The sequence below is a fragment of the Cervus canadensis genome, chromosome 23 (assembly GCF_019320065.1).
Source record: "Cervus canadensis isolate Bull #8, Minnesota chromosome 23, ASM1932006v1, whole genome shotgun sequence".
NCBI lineage: Eukaryota > Metazoa > Chordata > Mammalia > Artiodactyla > Cervidae > Cervus > Cervus canadensis.
In genome coordinates, this window is record NC_057408.1 from 49,806,203 (window position 1) to 49,821,224 (window position 15,022).

General features: G+C 34.6%; 1 protein-coding gene and 1 non-coding gene across 4 annotated transcripts in view; one reads left to right on the plus strand and one right to left on the minus strand.

Moving 5' to 3' along the window:
* ROCK1 (Rho associated coiled-coil containing protein kinase 1) overlaps nucleotides 1-15,022 on the plus strand; it is a 118,964-nt gene that overhangs the window by 62,416 nt on the left and 41,526 nt on the right. For 2 of the 3 annotated variants that reach the window (XM_043444541.1, XM_043444543.1), the window contains 4 exons: nucleotides 352-443; nucleotides 7,356-7,515; nucleotides 9,616-9,676; nucleotides 13,184-13,272. In XM_043444541.1, the coding sequence (XP_043300476.1) occupies nucleotides 352-443; nucleotides 7,356-7,515; nucleotides 9,616-9,676; nucleotides 13,184-13,272 (402 nt within the window). The remainder of the gene's footprint in view (nucleotides 1-351; nucleotides 444-7,355; nucleotides 7,516-9,615; nucleotides 9,677-13,183; nucleotides 13,273-15,022) is intronic. The other variant, XM_043444542.1, reaches the window with a different exon arrangement.
* TRNAG-ACC lies at nucleotides 9,851-9,923 on the minus strand. Its single transcript has one exon. It is a non-coding gene; the product is annotated as a tRNA-Gly (tRNA).

Sequence of the window (15,022 nt, forward strand, 5' to 3'; positions counted from 1 at the left end):
ACCACTATTAAAAAACCTATCAAGAAAATTCGTTAGGCTAATGAAGCAAGGAGAGTGATTCATCTGGTTATTTGTTGTCAGTAGAAAAACCATGGAGGATCAATAAATCTGTGAGGTTTTTTGGTGTGTGTGTGTTTTTCTTTGGAAAAAATTCTTTAATATTCTCAGTCTTCAACTTATTTTTTATGTATGCCCAAAATTATCCTGATAGTCAACATAAGTTCAGGGTGACATAGAATTTTGTATTTATCATCTTGCACAAACTTTGCATTATGCCCATAAATAAATATGAACAGATAATAGTAATAAAATTAAATGATTAATGATTTTTCTCCTTTTCTCTCTATTCAGAGAGGTGAGATTAGGGCGAAATGGTGTAGAAGAAATCAAACGACATCTCTTCTTCAAAAATGATCAGTGGGCTTGGGAAACACTTCGAGACAGTAAGTTGTTTCCTCTTGCATGTTACAATGAATATTTGAAAGTAGTTGTGGTAAATAGTCTATCGGAACTGCCTTCCTAAAATAAGTGTATATCTGATGAAAATCCAAAGCACACAAAATCTGATGAAAATCCAAAGCTTATGTAAGTGTTGTCCTAACCTGGTTAGAGAGAGACTGTTTGATAATATTGGGGAAAATATACTGCTCCTTCTCTGATGTTCCATTCAGTATGCCAAGATGAAATGTTATGTACATGTAATGGAGTTGGGCTCAGCAATCATAATGTGATACTTGATCTTTGTTGAATTGCTTTGTTTAGACTTCAGTATCTCATTGTAGAGGAAGCCAGTAATTAAGAGGTAATATTTCTCATGGGGAAAAAAAAAAAGTTTATTGTCTTGTTTTTGCTAAAACCTAAAGCACAAGGAGGTTCTATCGGAATTTAAGTTGTGTCAGCAGGTAAGAAATTACGGTATGCTTGGTTCCGTCAGGCTTGCAGCTTGCAATAAAAAAAATAAAAATTTTTGTATGCAAGAAGTTAATTTTCAGTCCATTTAGACTATATCCCTCTTTTAATAACAGTTGAGATTATGACAGTTCACAGAAAACCTTGTTTAGTGTAACTGAATTGAAACCATAATGGCACCAAAGGTTCCCATGATCTTTGTGGATTTGGGAGACCAAGAATTCACCTTTCCCTTGCTGAAGTCTCAGGAATTGTTCCCTTTTTCACTTGGCAGAGAAAGGATAGTGTATGTCAGCCCTTAACTTCCTGCTGCAGCATCAGCAATGGACAGTAATTAGGCAATGAACTCAGCTGTTTTAGAAACAGTTACAAATTAGGTATTCCTCTTAAGATCTGCTTATCTAATTTAGATTGCAAGAGATGATTCTTTTTAATTTTGAAGAGATAGATCATGTAGGTTTGCCAATACTAGTGAAATATCCTTGTTATCATATATCATATTGCCTTCAGGTACAGTACATATATTGTACTAAGCTATAAAACTGACTACGGAGGGAAAAGGGGAAATAAAGTTTTCTGGAAATTAAGAAATGACACTGCTGCAGATACTGACATTGCTGTCTGGAGAAGCTGCAGGAGCAGCCTCACCTTGAGAGACTCTATTATTAACAGTTACACACTGGGAAATACCGAACTTCCTCCTCCTCATAAGTAAATGTGACATGATTATTATTTTTCTGTTGCAAGAGAAGCTTGCAAGACAGAGATGAGTAGAGTGAGATGATAAGTGGCTGCTTTGAAAAATTCTCTTTTTTATTCAAATATGCCCTCAGTAAAGTTTCAGAAGGCTGGAAACATACGTTTACAATTGTAAATAAGAGAAAATTTAAAAGAGAACTGCAGAAACTACCAAGTAATATCTTTTCTGTTGCTTCTTTTTCAAACTGAAGCTATGCATAAATAACTCCAGAGTAACCATACAATAATTCACTCTAAAAAGTAGGGAAGACATAATTCCTTTTGTATATTGAAAGTTGGTATTAATTAGGAGAGGAGGCAGGCTAGTCAGCAAGCATTGACCACCTGCTATATCCTGAGCACAGCTCTATTGCAGACACTAGGAAAACAGCTCATAGTCTAGTGGAATTGAGGCATCCACAGCAGTGGCATTTTTGATATTATACTTCCTTACTATAACTGTTTATGGAAAAAGCAAATAAGATGAATTGTGTCATTGATTTAAATCAAATGAACTGCATGTTTAAAGAATTTCTATAAATAGGTAGTATTATCAGTAGTTTTATTATCATTTCTGTATCTTTTCCAGATTTATATTTTTACCTATGGTTTTGCTACAGTCTACTTAGATTTAATGTACTTGAGCATTTTGAGAGCTCTCCCTAATCCTAATAACTCCTATTTTGTGCTTACTGTAAAAAAAGAAACAAAAATTGAAGTCTATAGAAGTTACTGTTCCCTTCTTCCCTTTCTCTCTTCCTACCCCTTCTTTACTTCCCACCCCTAAAATACCAAGAATACTTCTATTCTGAGCTGACCTCTCTGACCTGCCAAGATTTTAAAAATTATATAACAGTTATAGTTCTTTTTAATTTTCTTTTGCCTCTCTAATTTTCTTTGGCAAGATTTCTTGCTGTTTTGCAAATAATAGTTCTTTTGGTAGTTTTACTACTTACATGTCTGCAAGTTATAATGGCAATCTTCACCATCTGTTCTTTGGTCGTGTGGGAGCAGGGTACAAATACCAAACAGCTTGATTTTTGGCAGAATTTCCACAAGCTTCCTGATCTTACTCACTCTTAATTTAGAGGCAGTAAGTACTAAGACTGTAAAATTACTTTTTCCCACTCATTTGGGATAGAATTGAAGAAATGACAGATTAAAGACAAGAAGAAATGAGAAGACCTAAATAGCTTTCTACAGGTCACACTGCTGGCAAATGAGAGCGTCAGGACTCAAGTCTCAGTCTGTTTGACTCCATCATCTTTGATCTTGTGAAATAGCATGTACCATTTAACGATTTCTACTGTTCAGTATTATGTAGATTAGAAATGCAGGGGATTGGCACTTGTTGGCAGTTAAATTTTAAGGAAAACAAAATAATAACATTTATTACATATAATAGCACATTATTAATAATGCTATCTTATATATAATATGTGGTTACTTGAAAAACTTTGCCATTCATGATCTCATTTCAGATAAGATATTGCCATTACATAATCCACCTTTCAGTTGATGGAAGACACTTATGGTTAACTGTGGTAACTGTCAAAACATGTGATGAGTTTTCAGTTTAGTTGAAAGCAAACACAATTAACTGTATGTACATATGTGCTACTTTAGGTTCTGTTTTTTAGGACATCAGGTCAGGTGTCCTCTCTTAGGATTTTATATTTTCATGAAGAAGATAATCAATGTAGGCTTCGTGGATAAAAAATTCAGGAGCTAGCAAGTTTTAGGGTCTTAGAAGTGTAGACTTGCCTCAGCATTACATTGGGTCCTTTTTATTTATTTTTTATATTGGGTTCTTTTTAAAAAAATAAACTTTAAGAAAGATTGTCTCTTTTTTATTGTCATAAAGGATAAATATCTTAAAATTTACCGTTGTAATCACTTTTAGGTACACAGTTCAGTAGCATTATGCACCTTCAGATTGCTGTGTAACCACATCACCGTCCATTTTCAGAACTTTTCTATCACCCCAAACTAAGTCTCTGTAACACATTAAACCTTTAATCTCCATTCTCCCCTTATCCCACCCCCCAGTGGCCACTGTTCTGCTTTATGAATTTGACTGTTCTTGCTGCTTCAAACAAGTGAATTCATACATCCTTTGTCTTTTTGAGATTGACATTTCACTATCTTGTCTTCAGGGTTCATCCATATTATAGCCTGCATCAGAATTTCATTCCATTTTAAGGCTGAATAGTATTCCATTGTGTGTTTATACCACTTTTTTTTTAAAAGTTCGTTCTTCTCTTGACTGATACTTCAGAATGCTTGTCCTTTAGCTATGGTGAGTAATGTTTCTCTGGTCATTGGTATACAAGTATGTCAGAGTCATTGCTTTCTATTCTTTTGAGTTAATTTTTGTATATAGTGTAAGATAAGAATCCAACTTCATTCTTTTGCATATAGATATCCAGTTTTCCCAGCACCATTTGTTGAAATGACTGTCCTTTTTTCCTTACATAGTGTTGGTACCGTTATCAAAAAGCATTTGACCATATAATGTGAAGGTTTAATCTCTGAACTCTCTATTACACTCCACTGATCTATATACTTGTCTTTATGCCAGTAGTACACAGTTTGGATTATGGTAGCTTTGTAGTAGCTTTTGAAATCAGAAAGTCTGAATCTTCCAACTTTGTTCTTTTTCAAGATTGTTTTGATTACGGGCATACCTAGCTTTATTGCGCTTCACAGATAGCTGAAGTTTTTTACAAATTAAAGATCTGTGACAGCACTGTGTGGTCAGATGATGGTTAGCATTTTTTAGCAGTTAAATATTTTTTCGTTAAGGCCTTAATTTTAAATTAGGTTTTTAATTTTAACAGTTTTGAAAACATAATGCTGTTGCACACATAGCAGACTACATTATAGTGTTAACTTCTGTACACACTGGGGAGCCAAAAAAAAGTTATATAACTCACTTCATTGCACTGTTTGCTTTATTGCTCTGGTCTGAAACGGAACTCACAATATTTGTAAGGTATGCCTGTATTTGGGATCCATTTAGATTCCATATGAACTTTAGAATGGGTTTTTCCATTCCTGAAAAAAAAGACAGTGGAATTTTCAGAGCAGTCACTGAATGTGTTTCTAGTGAGGCTGCCTTTCCTTTTCTTTTCTTGCCTGTTTGCTCTGACTAGAGCTTTCAGCATGTTGTTGAATAGCAGTTGTTGAATGCTCCTTTTTTCTTATTGAAGTAAAAGATTTGCCAATTTGATTGATCTTTTTAAAGAACCAATTATTTGTTAATTTCCATGATTCATTTTCTGTTACATGTTTGATTTACTTGCATTTTGATCTGTATTTTTTCTTTCCTTCCTCTAGTTTTGGGCTTGATTTGCTCTTTTTCTAGTTTCTTAGAGTGTCAGTCTGGGTTGTGGATTTGAGATCCTTTTTTTTATATAACATAGGCATTTACAAATAAAGTGCTTCCCTAAGTATTGGTTTCACTGAATCCCATAAGTTTTGGTATGTTGTTTTCATTTTCATTCATCTCAAAGCATTTTCTTTCTTCCTTTCTTTTTAATTTCTTCACCTCATGGTTTAAGAGAATACTGTTTAATTTCCACATACTTGTGAATCTTCTAATTTTCCTTCTATTATTGACTTCTTGTTTCATTCCATTGTGGTTGGAGAAAATGCTTTGTATAATTTCAGCCTCTTTAAATTTATTGTATTTTGAACTAACATATAGTCTGTCCTGGAGAAGTCCCATGTGTATTGAGAAAAATGTGTATTCTGCTGTTGGTGTTGGGTTATGTTCATTATTAAGAGTGGGTTAATGAAGACACTCTTAGAACTGTTTCTTTTATGTCATTTATATGTGTATATGTGTATCTTTGGAACTGTTGTTGTATGCACATATGTTTATCATTGTTGTATCTTCTTCATAAATTAACCCTTTTATCAATATACAGTATTTTCACCTCACACTGGTCAGAATGGCCATCATCAAAAAAAGTCTACAGATAACAAATGCTGGAAAGGATGTGGTCTCTACCCACCAGATGTCAGCAACATCCCTCCCCCAGTTTTGACAACAAAAATTATGCACCCAGACATTTCTGACATTCAGACATTGCTGAATATCTCTGAGGGGCCAAAATTGTCCCTAATTGAAGACTTCAGACATTGTTGAGTATCCCTGAGGGCCCAGACTTGTCCCTGATTGAGAACTACTGTTGTAGGGTTAAATTTGTGCTAAGAGGATGTACTACATAAGGAATGACAATCCTTTTTTCCCCTCTTTCCACAAATTAGGCTGTTAATGTCAGGAAGCTAGAATCATCTAGTTGGGCAGTTCTCTTGGCCATTAAGGAAAGAAAATGGTGGGAAAGCTCTTTTCCTGTTCACTGTTAGAACTGCAGCTTCTTTTGATTAAATGTGTTGTTTCATTCCCAGATTTATCTGATAGGTCACTGTATCTGAGATGCACAACAGTAGTTATTTCTTGCCTGGAATACCCAGATGATTTAGTAGAGCAATAATTCAAATTATGTGTGAAACTAAGATTGTAATGTCAGTTACTTCTGTTTGCCCTTCATCTTTTTCTCTTAGGGAACATGAAATGACTGTATGTAAAATAATTATTGAATGTTTTGATGATAATATTTCAGTGATGTTTTATTATACTCCTGTATCTTTAAACTAGAAAATGTTTTTCCAAAAATTTATTTTTAGATGTACTTTCTGTGGCATATTTAAGCTCTAAAAGAAGACAGTGGTAGTACTTGTTTCATATGTTATTTTCATTGTCATGAAGATTTGCATTGTCACATACAGTTTTATTTTAAGTGTATGTGGGTCTTGCTTCCCTCAAGTTTAGAACTCCTGAAGAAGATTCTTTGTTGAGGTTTTGTATCCCTGCTCTCTTTTCCCAACAGCCATTTTATAAGACTTACCTGAGTTGTCCCCTAATCACTTAATTCAAGGAAGGTAACTATTAGTAGTCTGAAAATATAATTCAAAATAGTTTGCTCCTATTTAGTATATCATAATAATGACCAATAATGAAAAGAATCTGGGAAAAAAACAAAAATACACACACACACACAGGTAAGTGAATCACTTAGCTTTACACCTGAAACACAATATTGTAAATCAACATTAATTGGAGGAAAAAACAAAAAACAACTTTGCTCTTATAGAGCTATTGAGCCGGTGGGCAGGGGAATACTGATTATCTAGATTCTAGATAAGTAAAAATATTTCAATAACAAATGATTAACTATACCCAAGACTGCTAAGAGAGGTAACTGATTTCTCGTTTGCTGTAGAGCAGATTAATAAGTGAAATACTGTGTATGAAGCTAACCAACTTTAAGTGCAATCTGTTTTGCCTTATAATTTCTGAACAGTCTTTTCTGTGGTCCTAATTGCTTTTGCACATCTTATACTGCAGTGTATTTTAAAACAAACCTTAATAATACTTGACTTGTAATACTCAAACTTGAGGTATATATGATAATTATCATAATTATTTTTGAAAATAATTGATTTACAGAATTATATAATCAGTGATCAGTAGCTGCTGATTAATAATCCTAGTAAAGCTTACTGTAATAGAATTCAGCCCATTTAGAATTTGTGGTTCACAAGTTATTTATATGTAGAAAGTCATTAGTAGTTAGTGCAAAATCTTTGTTTCACTTGTTATTAAATTTGGAAAGAACTAATTTTGTTTCTGTTTTTAGCTGTAGCACCAGTTGTACCTGATTTAAGTAGTGACATAGATACAAGTAACTTTGATGACTTGGAAGAAGATAAAGGAGATGAAGAAACATTCCCTATACCTAAAGCTTTTGTTGGCAATCAACTACCTTTTGTAGGATTTACATATTATAGCAATCGTAGGTAAGTATGCTACACATTGGTTTTGGGGGTAGGCATTGATTTTGTTGTAGTCATATTATTTTCTTAGAGATATCTAAAATTCACCTTAGAACATTTAAAGTAGATTTAATGGTGTATAAAAAGATATATTAATACGTCACATTCACCAATTAATTATATTTCCAGGATTTCATATTTAGTGTCTTTCAAACTCATCCATGCTTAGGATATTGTTTTTCAGAAATTCTTTGCTGAATAACTTAATGTTTCTTCACATTACAGCTATTAATAGGTTAAGAGAGTCTTAACCTGTTGATATTTTGCTTAATCCTGTTATCCAAAAAGTCCTGGTTTTATAATGCATTTTTAAACAGTATGTAGTCTTCTAGCATTATCATCGCTATATTGATGTTACAAAAGGCCTATAGTTTTCAGTTCTTCAAAAATTAAGTGATTCCTCCCTAAAACTTCTCAGTGAATTCATCATATTTTACATTATAAGGCCTTGTGACCTTAGGCAAATGGCTTTGATCTTTTATACCTTCATTTCCTCAAAAATAGGGATGGTGGGGATAATAATTGTGTCTCAGGGTTGTTGTAGGGGTTAAATAAATCAAGACACAGTAAAACACTTGGAGCAATGCTCTCCATGGCATAAGCACTCAGTGTTAGTTATTATTATCATTAGTATGAGCTAATGTTAGTTTTAGCCTTTTCAGTGAACTTCAGATACAAGTTAAACATTTCATGTTATTTTTATATGCTGGGCATTCATTCAACAGACACATTTGACAGTCTACTCTTCCTCACATATAAGGATTAATAAGATACAGAGTCTTCTCTTGAGATGTTCATATCCTAGTGAGGAAATGGACAAGTTGTACACTGTAGGTTGGCGAATACTGCACAATAGAAATCTAAATAAAATGCTACACCAGTATATAAAAGTGAACTGAACTATATGGCAACATCAGCTGGGTATGTCAAATCTGCTTGATCAATTTATTTTAGAATATGTACTTCTAGTCAAATTATACTCCATTAAAATGGTAGTAGACATTTGAATTTCTTGGAGTAATGATTAAATTTGAGGTTATTATAGCTCACTTTCTTTTAAAGTGAAACATCTTGTCATTTTAGTTAAAACTTTTAATAGGTTAATTCAGGTCACGTTTAGAAAACAGGAATTCAGTTTAGTCCTGCTTTATGAAATTTCTCCAGTAATCCAACTATAAGACAATAATTTTGTTCTTTTGATACTAGAATACTTTCTCTGTATCATCAGACAAGTAGGTGATACTTGAGTTTTGACCCCTAGAAAAAGACAGTATTTTAATCTTTTCCCTCCCTAATTCTCTATGACTGTAATATTGGAACTATTTTATATTGAAATGCACAGAGACCCTGTAAAGTGGTATGTTGGTTCCAGCATTCTTTTTTTCTATTTTAAAAATTTTGTATTTTTATCAATTTTTCTCTGTCTTGAGTGTTGTAAAACACCCAAGATGTTGATGTAAACAACCCCCTAAGTGTTTTTATATTTTCTATAGTAGAGTTCAGCAGTTAATTACTTTTTCTACACAAAAGTGGTTACTTTTTCTACACAAAGGTAATCTTAAATAATCATTATATACACACATGCACTATTTGTACTACATTATCATACACTAGATTATGTTCTGTGATTTTTCCTTGTAGTCATGTCTCATGAAAGTGAAAGTGAAGTTGCTCAGTCACGTCCAACTCTTTGTGACCCCATGGACTGTATGTAGCCCACCAGGCTCCTTTGTCCATGGGATTCTCCAGGCAAGAATACTGGAGTGGGTTGTCATTTCCTTTTCCAGGGGGTCTTCCTGATCCAGGGTTTCAACCCAGGTCTCCCTTGTTGCAGGCAGACTCTACTGACTGAGCCACCAGGGAAGACCACTTCAGACCTAACTGTGGGTTTTATTTAATACACATGTTATTTCTGTATTATGTTTGTAAAAATAAAGAATTAAGAACATGCACTCAACTTTTAAAAGCAGAGCAAGTTCAAAAAATAGGCATATAATATTTGTTACTGGTTGCTACTTGATATTAGAATTTTTTTTTTCTTTTAAAAACTTTTTTTCTTCCCAGATACTTATCTTCAGCAAATCCTAACGATAACAGAACTAGCTCTAATGTGGATAAAAGCTTGGTAGGTATTTTCTTATTGTTATTTTTTTAAAAGCTGTTTTGTGGATAATGTATTTTGTATGCATGATGCTTATATATATATATTGCTTCCGAATGTGTAGTTAGTGAGCCTGATTTTTTTTTTAATTTGGCTGTGCGAAGTCTTAGTTGTAACATGTAAACTCTTGAGATCTAGTTCTCTGACCAGGAATTGAACCTGGGCCCTCTGCATTGGTAGCTCAGAATCTTAACCACTGGACCACCAGGGAAGTCCCGAGCCTAAATTTTTATAGCATCTTTTTTACCTACTGTCTCCTCTCCTGCTTGATTTTTTGCCTGAATATCAAATGGGATATTATATGTGGAAACAGTTAATAAACTACACGTTGCTACAAAGGTTGACAGAGGTGGTCTTTTTAATCTTTGGAATTAGAAATTTATGATAATTCAGTGCTCAGGTAGGATCTTGACAGGGAAACAGATGACAGATTCAGAAGGTTTAAATGAGAGTTTTCTGTGTGTGATAAAATTTATGTAACACAAAATTGACCGTTTTATTAACACCATTTTTAAGCGACATTAAGCACCCTCACATTGTTGATGCGGTCATCACCACCGTCGTCTCAAGAACATTTTCTTCATCCCAGACTAAAACTCTGTACCCATTAAAGACTGCATTCCACTCTCCCTCCAGCCCCTGATAACTGCTGTGTTTACTTTCAGTCTTTATGAAATTGACTATTCTAGTGAAATAATACAATATTTGACCTTTTGTGGTTGGCTTATTTTACTTAATGTCCTCAAGGCTCAAGCATGTTGTAAATGTATCAGAATATCATTCCTTTTTAAGGCTTAATATATTGTTATATCTATATACCACATTTTGTTTGTTCATGAAGTGAAGAGAGTTTAATGAAGGGACTGTAAATGGTGTTATGAGCAGGATCACAGGGAGCAGTAAATAAGGGTGTAAAGCAGCCATTTATTGACAGCAGTGGGAAGCCATTGCCCCTAGTCTGAAGGACGGGGAGAGACAAATCTTGTTGCCACAGCCCAGAGACAATGTGTAGAATCATGAAAGAGGAGCATAGAAGATAGAACACTGCCAAAGCCACAATAAGGCAAGAGGAGAGTGAGGAGAATGGATATTTCATTTCTCCCAACTGATCTCCAGCTGGTGGCACCTGTAGGCTGAAACCAACTTTAAAATCATGGGACAGAAGAGCCCACGTAATGAAGTCTGTAAATTTCATGACAAAGAAGGCAGAGGATGGATCTTCGAGGCTGAAAGGGAGAGGTGACCAGTGGAGAGTAACTAGTAGAGTGAGCATCATCTCATTTGACCCTGAAAAGTGAATTACTATAGGAAGTAAATATTAAAGACATGAGTTCTTTTCATTGTGAGAGTAGTTCATAAGAGAGTGGATTTAAATTTTTTTTACTTGCTTATGTTTGAGAAGGTCCTTTTGGGTTAACTGGAAATTTTCTTAAATATACCAAAAATAAACCTGGCCATCCTTAGACTAGTCTTTGAACTCTGTGTGCTGCAGCCTGTATTTTTAATTGAGACGAGGAATAGGCCGCGTTCATTTTTAAAAGCTGATAAAATTCTTCTCTTTCTCCTTTATATGTTTACTCTTAAATTTGAGAGAGCATGTGGTGGGAAGGGGAAGTGAGAAAAAGGGGAATGAACTATGTGGGTACCTGTTAGCTATTATGTGTTTTTTTCTTTTAAATTCTCATTCCAACAAAGTTATTTGCCAAGTTAAGTGGCTAACCAGGGCTCAGAAATCCTCAAAATTAAAGCACATTTGATCTGGAGAAGGTGAAAATGAGCTGTTATAACTCCACTCTCACTGTATTACTTATTTGTAAGTATAGAGGTACATTAGGACTTAAAAAAAATAATTCAGTGGCATCGTGTTTTCTTTGGGCTGATCTTGTTCGGTGGTGATTGCCATAAGTTTCTGTCAGTGACTCTTATCTTTCACTCTGTTTAAGATCAGAGGGGAAGAAGAAAACGTTTGTGTGCCTACTATTTCTGTTAACCTAGAACTAAGTATAAAAGTCAACCAATTTAATTTTCAACTCTTCCCTGAAATCCTTCTAGCAGAGATGCTAGTGAACAGCTTTGCAGTTGCCAAATATGATGAATATTTTTCATTTCATATCTTATTTTTCTTTTTTGTTGCATTTGACACTGAGCAATCCTTCCTCCTTGGAACTCTAAGAACTCTCATACTCATTATTTCTTGCCTTTTCTCCTTCTGCCTCTGGATTTTATTTTCAGTCCTCTTTTCAGTCTCTCCTTCTGCTTCCCCCTCCCCTTAATTATTAAATGTTTCTCAAAGTACTTCTGACCTTGGCTCTCTGCCCATTTTCTGTAATTAATCTCATGTGTGACCAACTTGTTTCTCTGAGCTCTATACCTGAAATCCTTTCTTCCTCTCTGAATAGACTTCTCTTCCTGCACAGCTTTCAGACCCCTCAACCTGGGCCAAAGCCAAACTCAGCCTTTCTCTCTTCATCCTCTCCCCAGCAATTCTTTTTGTCGCACATCTTTTGTAATGCTCTTCTGTTCTTATTTCTAATTGGTTGCTGGATCATAAATTCTGCCTTCTGATTGATGCAGTAATTCATTTCCTCTTCATTTCTATAGCTTCTTCCTTACATTAGAACTGTATACTCTTTTTTGCCCGGACTGTCTATTAATTGGTTTTTCTTTGTCTAGAATTTCTCTGCTATCTAATGTATTCACCTTCTTTTTTACTGACGTGATATTTCTAAAATGCCAACACTCTGTCATTTTCCCTTTTAAAGTGTTCACAGGTTAAAGTGCCCAACTCCTTTTCGGCATACAAGGAAATAGTCCCACTCACCTTTTCAGCTGTTGTGTGACTCAGTCTCTCTGTTATGTTCTGTCCTCTGGTTGTGATTTCTCCCCATTATCCAATCGTATTTTCTTTGTCCCTCTACTTTCGGACTCATTCATTTTGGCCAGAATGCATTCATTCTTTCACTTCCTCTGCTTGGTAAATACTTCTCTTCTTCCAAGTCTCATCATAAACATTCCATATTCCTGGCAGATGAGGTCTGTCCTCTTTTCTTGTGCAGTATGCCTTATGTGTAGTTTTATTTGTACCTACCACATCATAACATTTTGTGTATATGTCTGAGTTATTGTAGGTTCTTGTCCCCCTCCTATTCCCTGTGTCACACTGTTTAACTATTGGCTTTACGAGAACTGGGACCAAATCTTTTGAATTTTTATATTACTAGTGCCAACCACAGCGCCCAACATATTAACGTTAGAAGGAAATGCTTGTTGAGTTAATAAAAATTTCAGACAGAAGGGAAAAAGGTAAGATTGGATCAGATAATTTCCTTGTGAACAGCTATAAAATGGTAATATAAACTTACTAGTTTAAAATTCTCTATGAATATTCTTATTAAAGTGAGTTTTGAAAAATTAAAAAAAAAATAAAATGAATGGAAAAAAAAATAAAGTGAGTTTTGTTTTTAATTAAAGCAGGAAAATTTGCAGAAAACAATTTACAAGCTGGAAGAACAGTTACATAATGAAATGCAATTAAAAGATGAAATGGAGCAGAAGTGCAGGTGAGAATATGCTTTACATTTTTCCTATTAAAAGTTGCATAGCAAATGCCTATTTGCACTCTAAATCCCTAAAAGTGGATGGAAGTAAGGCAGGGATGTAAAGATTGCCACTGATATACATTTAGTACAGACTATTCACTTACTACCTGATTTACTTATTTTCTCTCCCATTTTAATTAGCTGACAGGGAAAATTAGTTTATATTGAATAAGATACTTTCCAAAATGTAAATGTTGTTGAAGATTAAAATTCACTAAATGTAAAAAATTCACTAAATTTTTGATGCAAACACTCTTAATTTCCACTTTGCTTCTCTAGGACAGTATTTTTTCAAAACTTTTTTGTCCTGTGAGTCTAAATTTAGTAAGAGCCAGTATATTTATGAAAATATAAAGTGATCAAGAGAATTTAAAATAGCCTACCATAATGTTGAGTTACTTATTACAGACTTTAACATTTTATAGTTACTGTTAGTGGATAGTATTGAATAAATAAAAAGTAGGTACTATGGAGATGAAGTATTCAAAAAATGGAATTGGTAAGACTAGCAATTTTGTGACTAGGGGAGAAGAAACTAGTAAATTGCTCTCTGCCTATAGATTAAATGGTGAAGCATTTAATACAGGCTTTTTTTTTTTTTTTTTTTTAAAGAAAAGCACTTTAATATAATCCTGAGCACAGGATTTGTAAGGGATTTCTGGGTGTAAAACATAGAAATAAGGAGAAAGAAATGGATAAATATTATTACATAAATGTTGAACAGTTTGTATAATTAGAGCTAGAAGGCAAATGACAAATTAGTGATAGTGATGGTGGTAGGGATCAATTTAATGAAGAAATTAAGAGTGGCCAAAGTGGCCAATAATTATACGAAAATGAGTGCATGTGTGGTGGGGAGGGAGGTGGTGACCTCAAATAGGTTTGGGTAGGTGGTAGGTTAAGAGAGTCTAAATCTTAGAAGACTGTTTTTGAAAAGATTGAAAGCTGGAATTTACCGTAAGGGTGATTGAAAGGCATTCAGTTCAGTTCAGTTGCTCAGTTGTGTTGCAGTGACCCCATGGAGTGCAGCACACCAGGCTTCTCTGTCCATCACCAATGCCCGGAGCTTGCTCAAACTCATGTCTATTGAGTCGGTGATGCAATCCAGCCATCTCATCCTCTGTTGTCCCCTTCTCCTCCTGCCTTCAATCTTTCCCAGCATCAGGGTCTTTTCCAGTGAGTCAGTTCTTCACATCAGGTGGCCAAAGTATTGGAATTTCAGCTTTACATCAGTCCTTCCAATGAATATTCAGGACTGATTTCATTTAGGATTGACTCGTTTGATCTCTCTAAAGCATTAAAAGTTATTAAACTTAAAGGAAAACAAAAGATCAAATTTGCTTTTTAAGAAACTCTCTGGTTAATAAGGCAGCACTTGATATTTATTCACTAAGTGAGAATGAGGGAGGAAGATGAGTCAGGGAGAATTCCCAGGTGGTGTCCTTGTTTGGGGTTAGCAGAGGAACAGCAGATTGGTACTGTGGCAGGGGTGTGGGGCAGAAGGAATAAGTTTAGCTTTGGACATGCTGAATGAAGTATTTGGTGAGACATCCAAGTGAAGCATTGCATATACAGATTTGAAGCTCAGAAATATGTTTAGAGCCCAAAATATGAATTGTGATGGAGATGATGCACTTTCAGTTTAATCTCATTAATCTCAAAGTTTTGCCCAAGTTGCCAAGTTTGCTTTATACATGCCACCTTTCCCTTC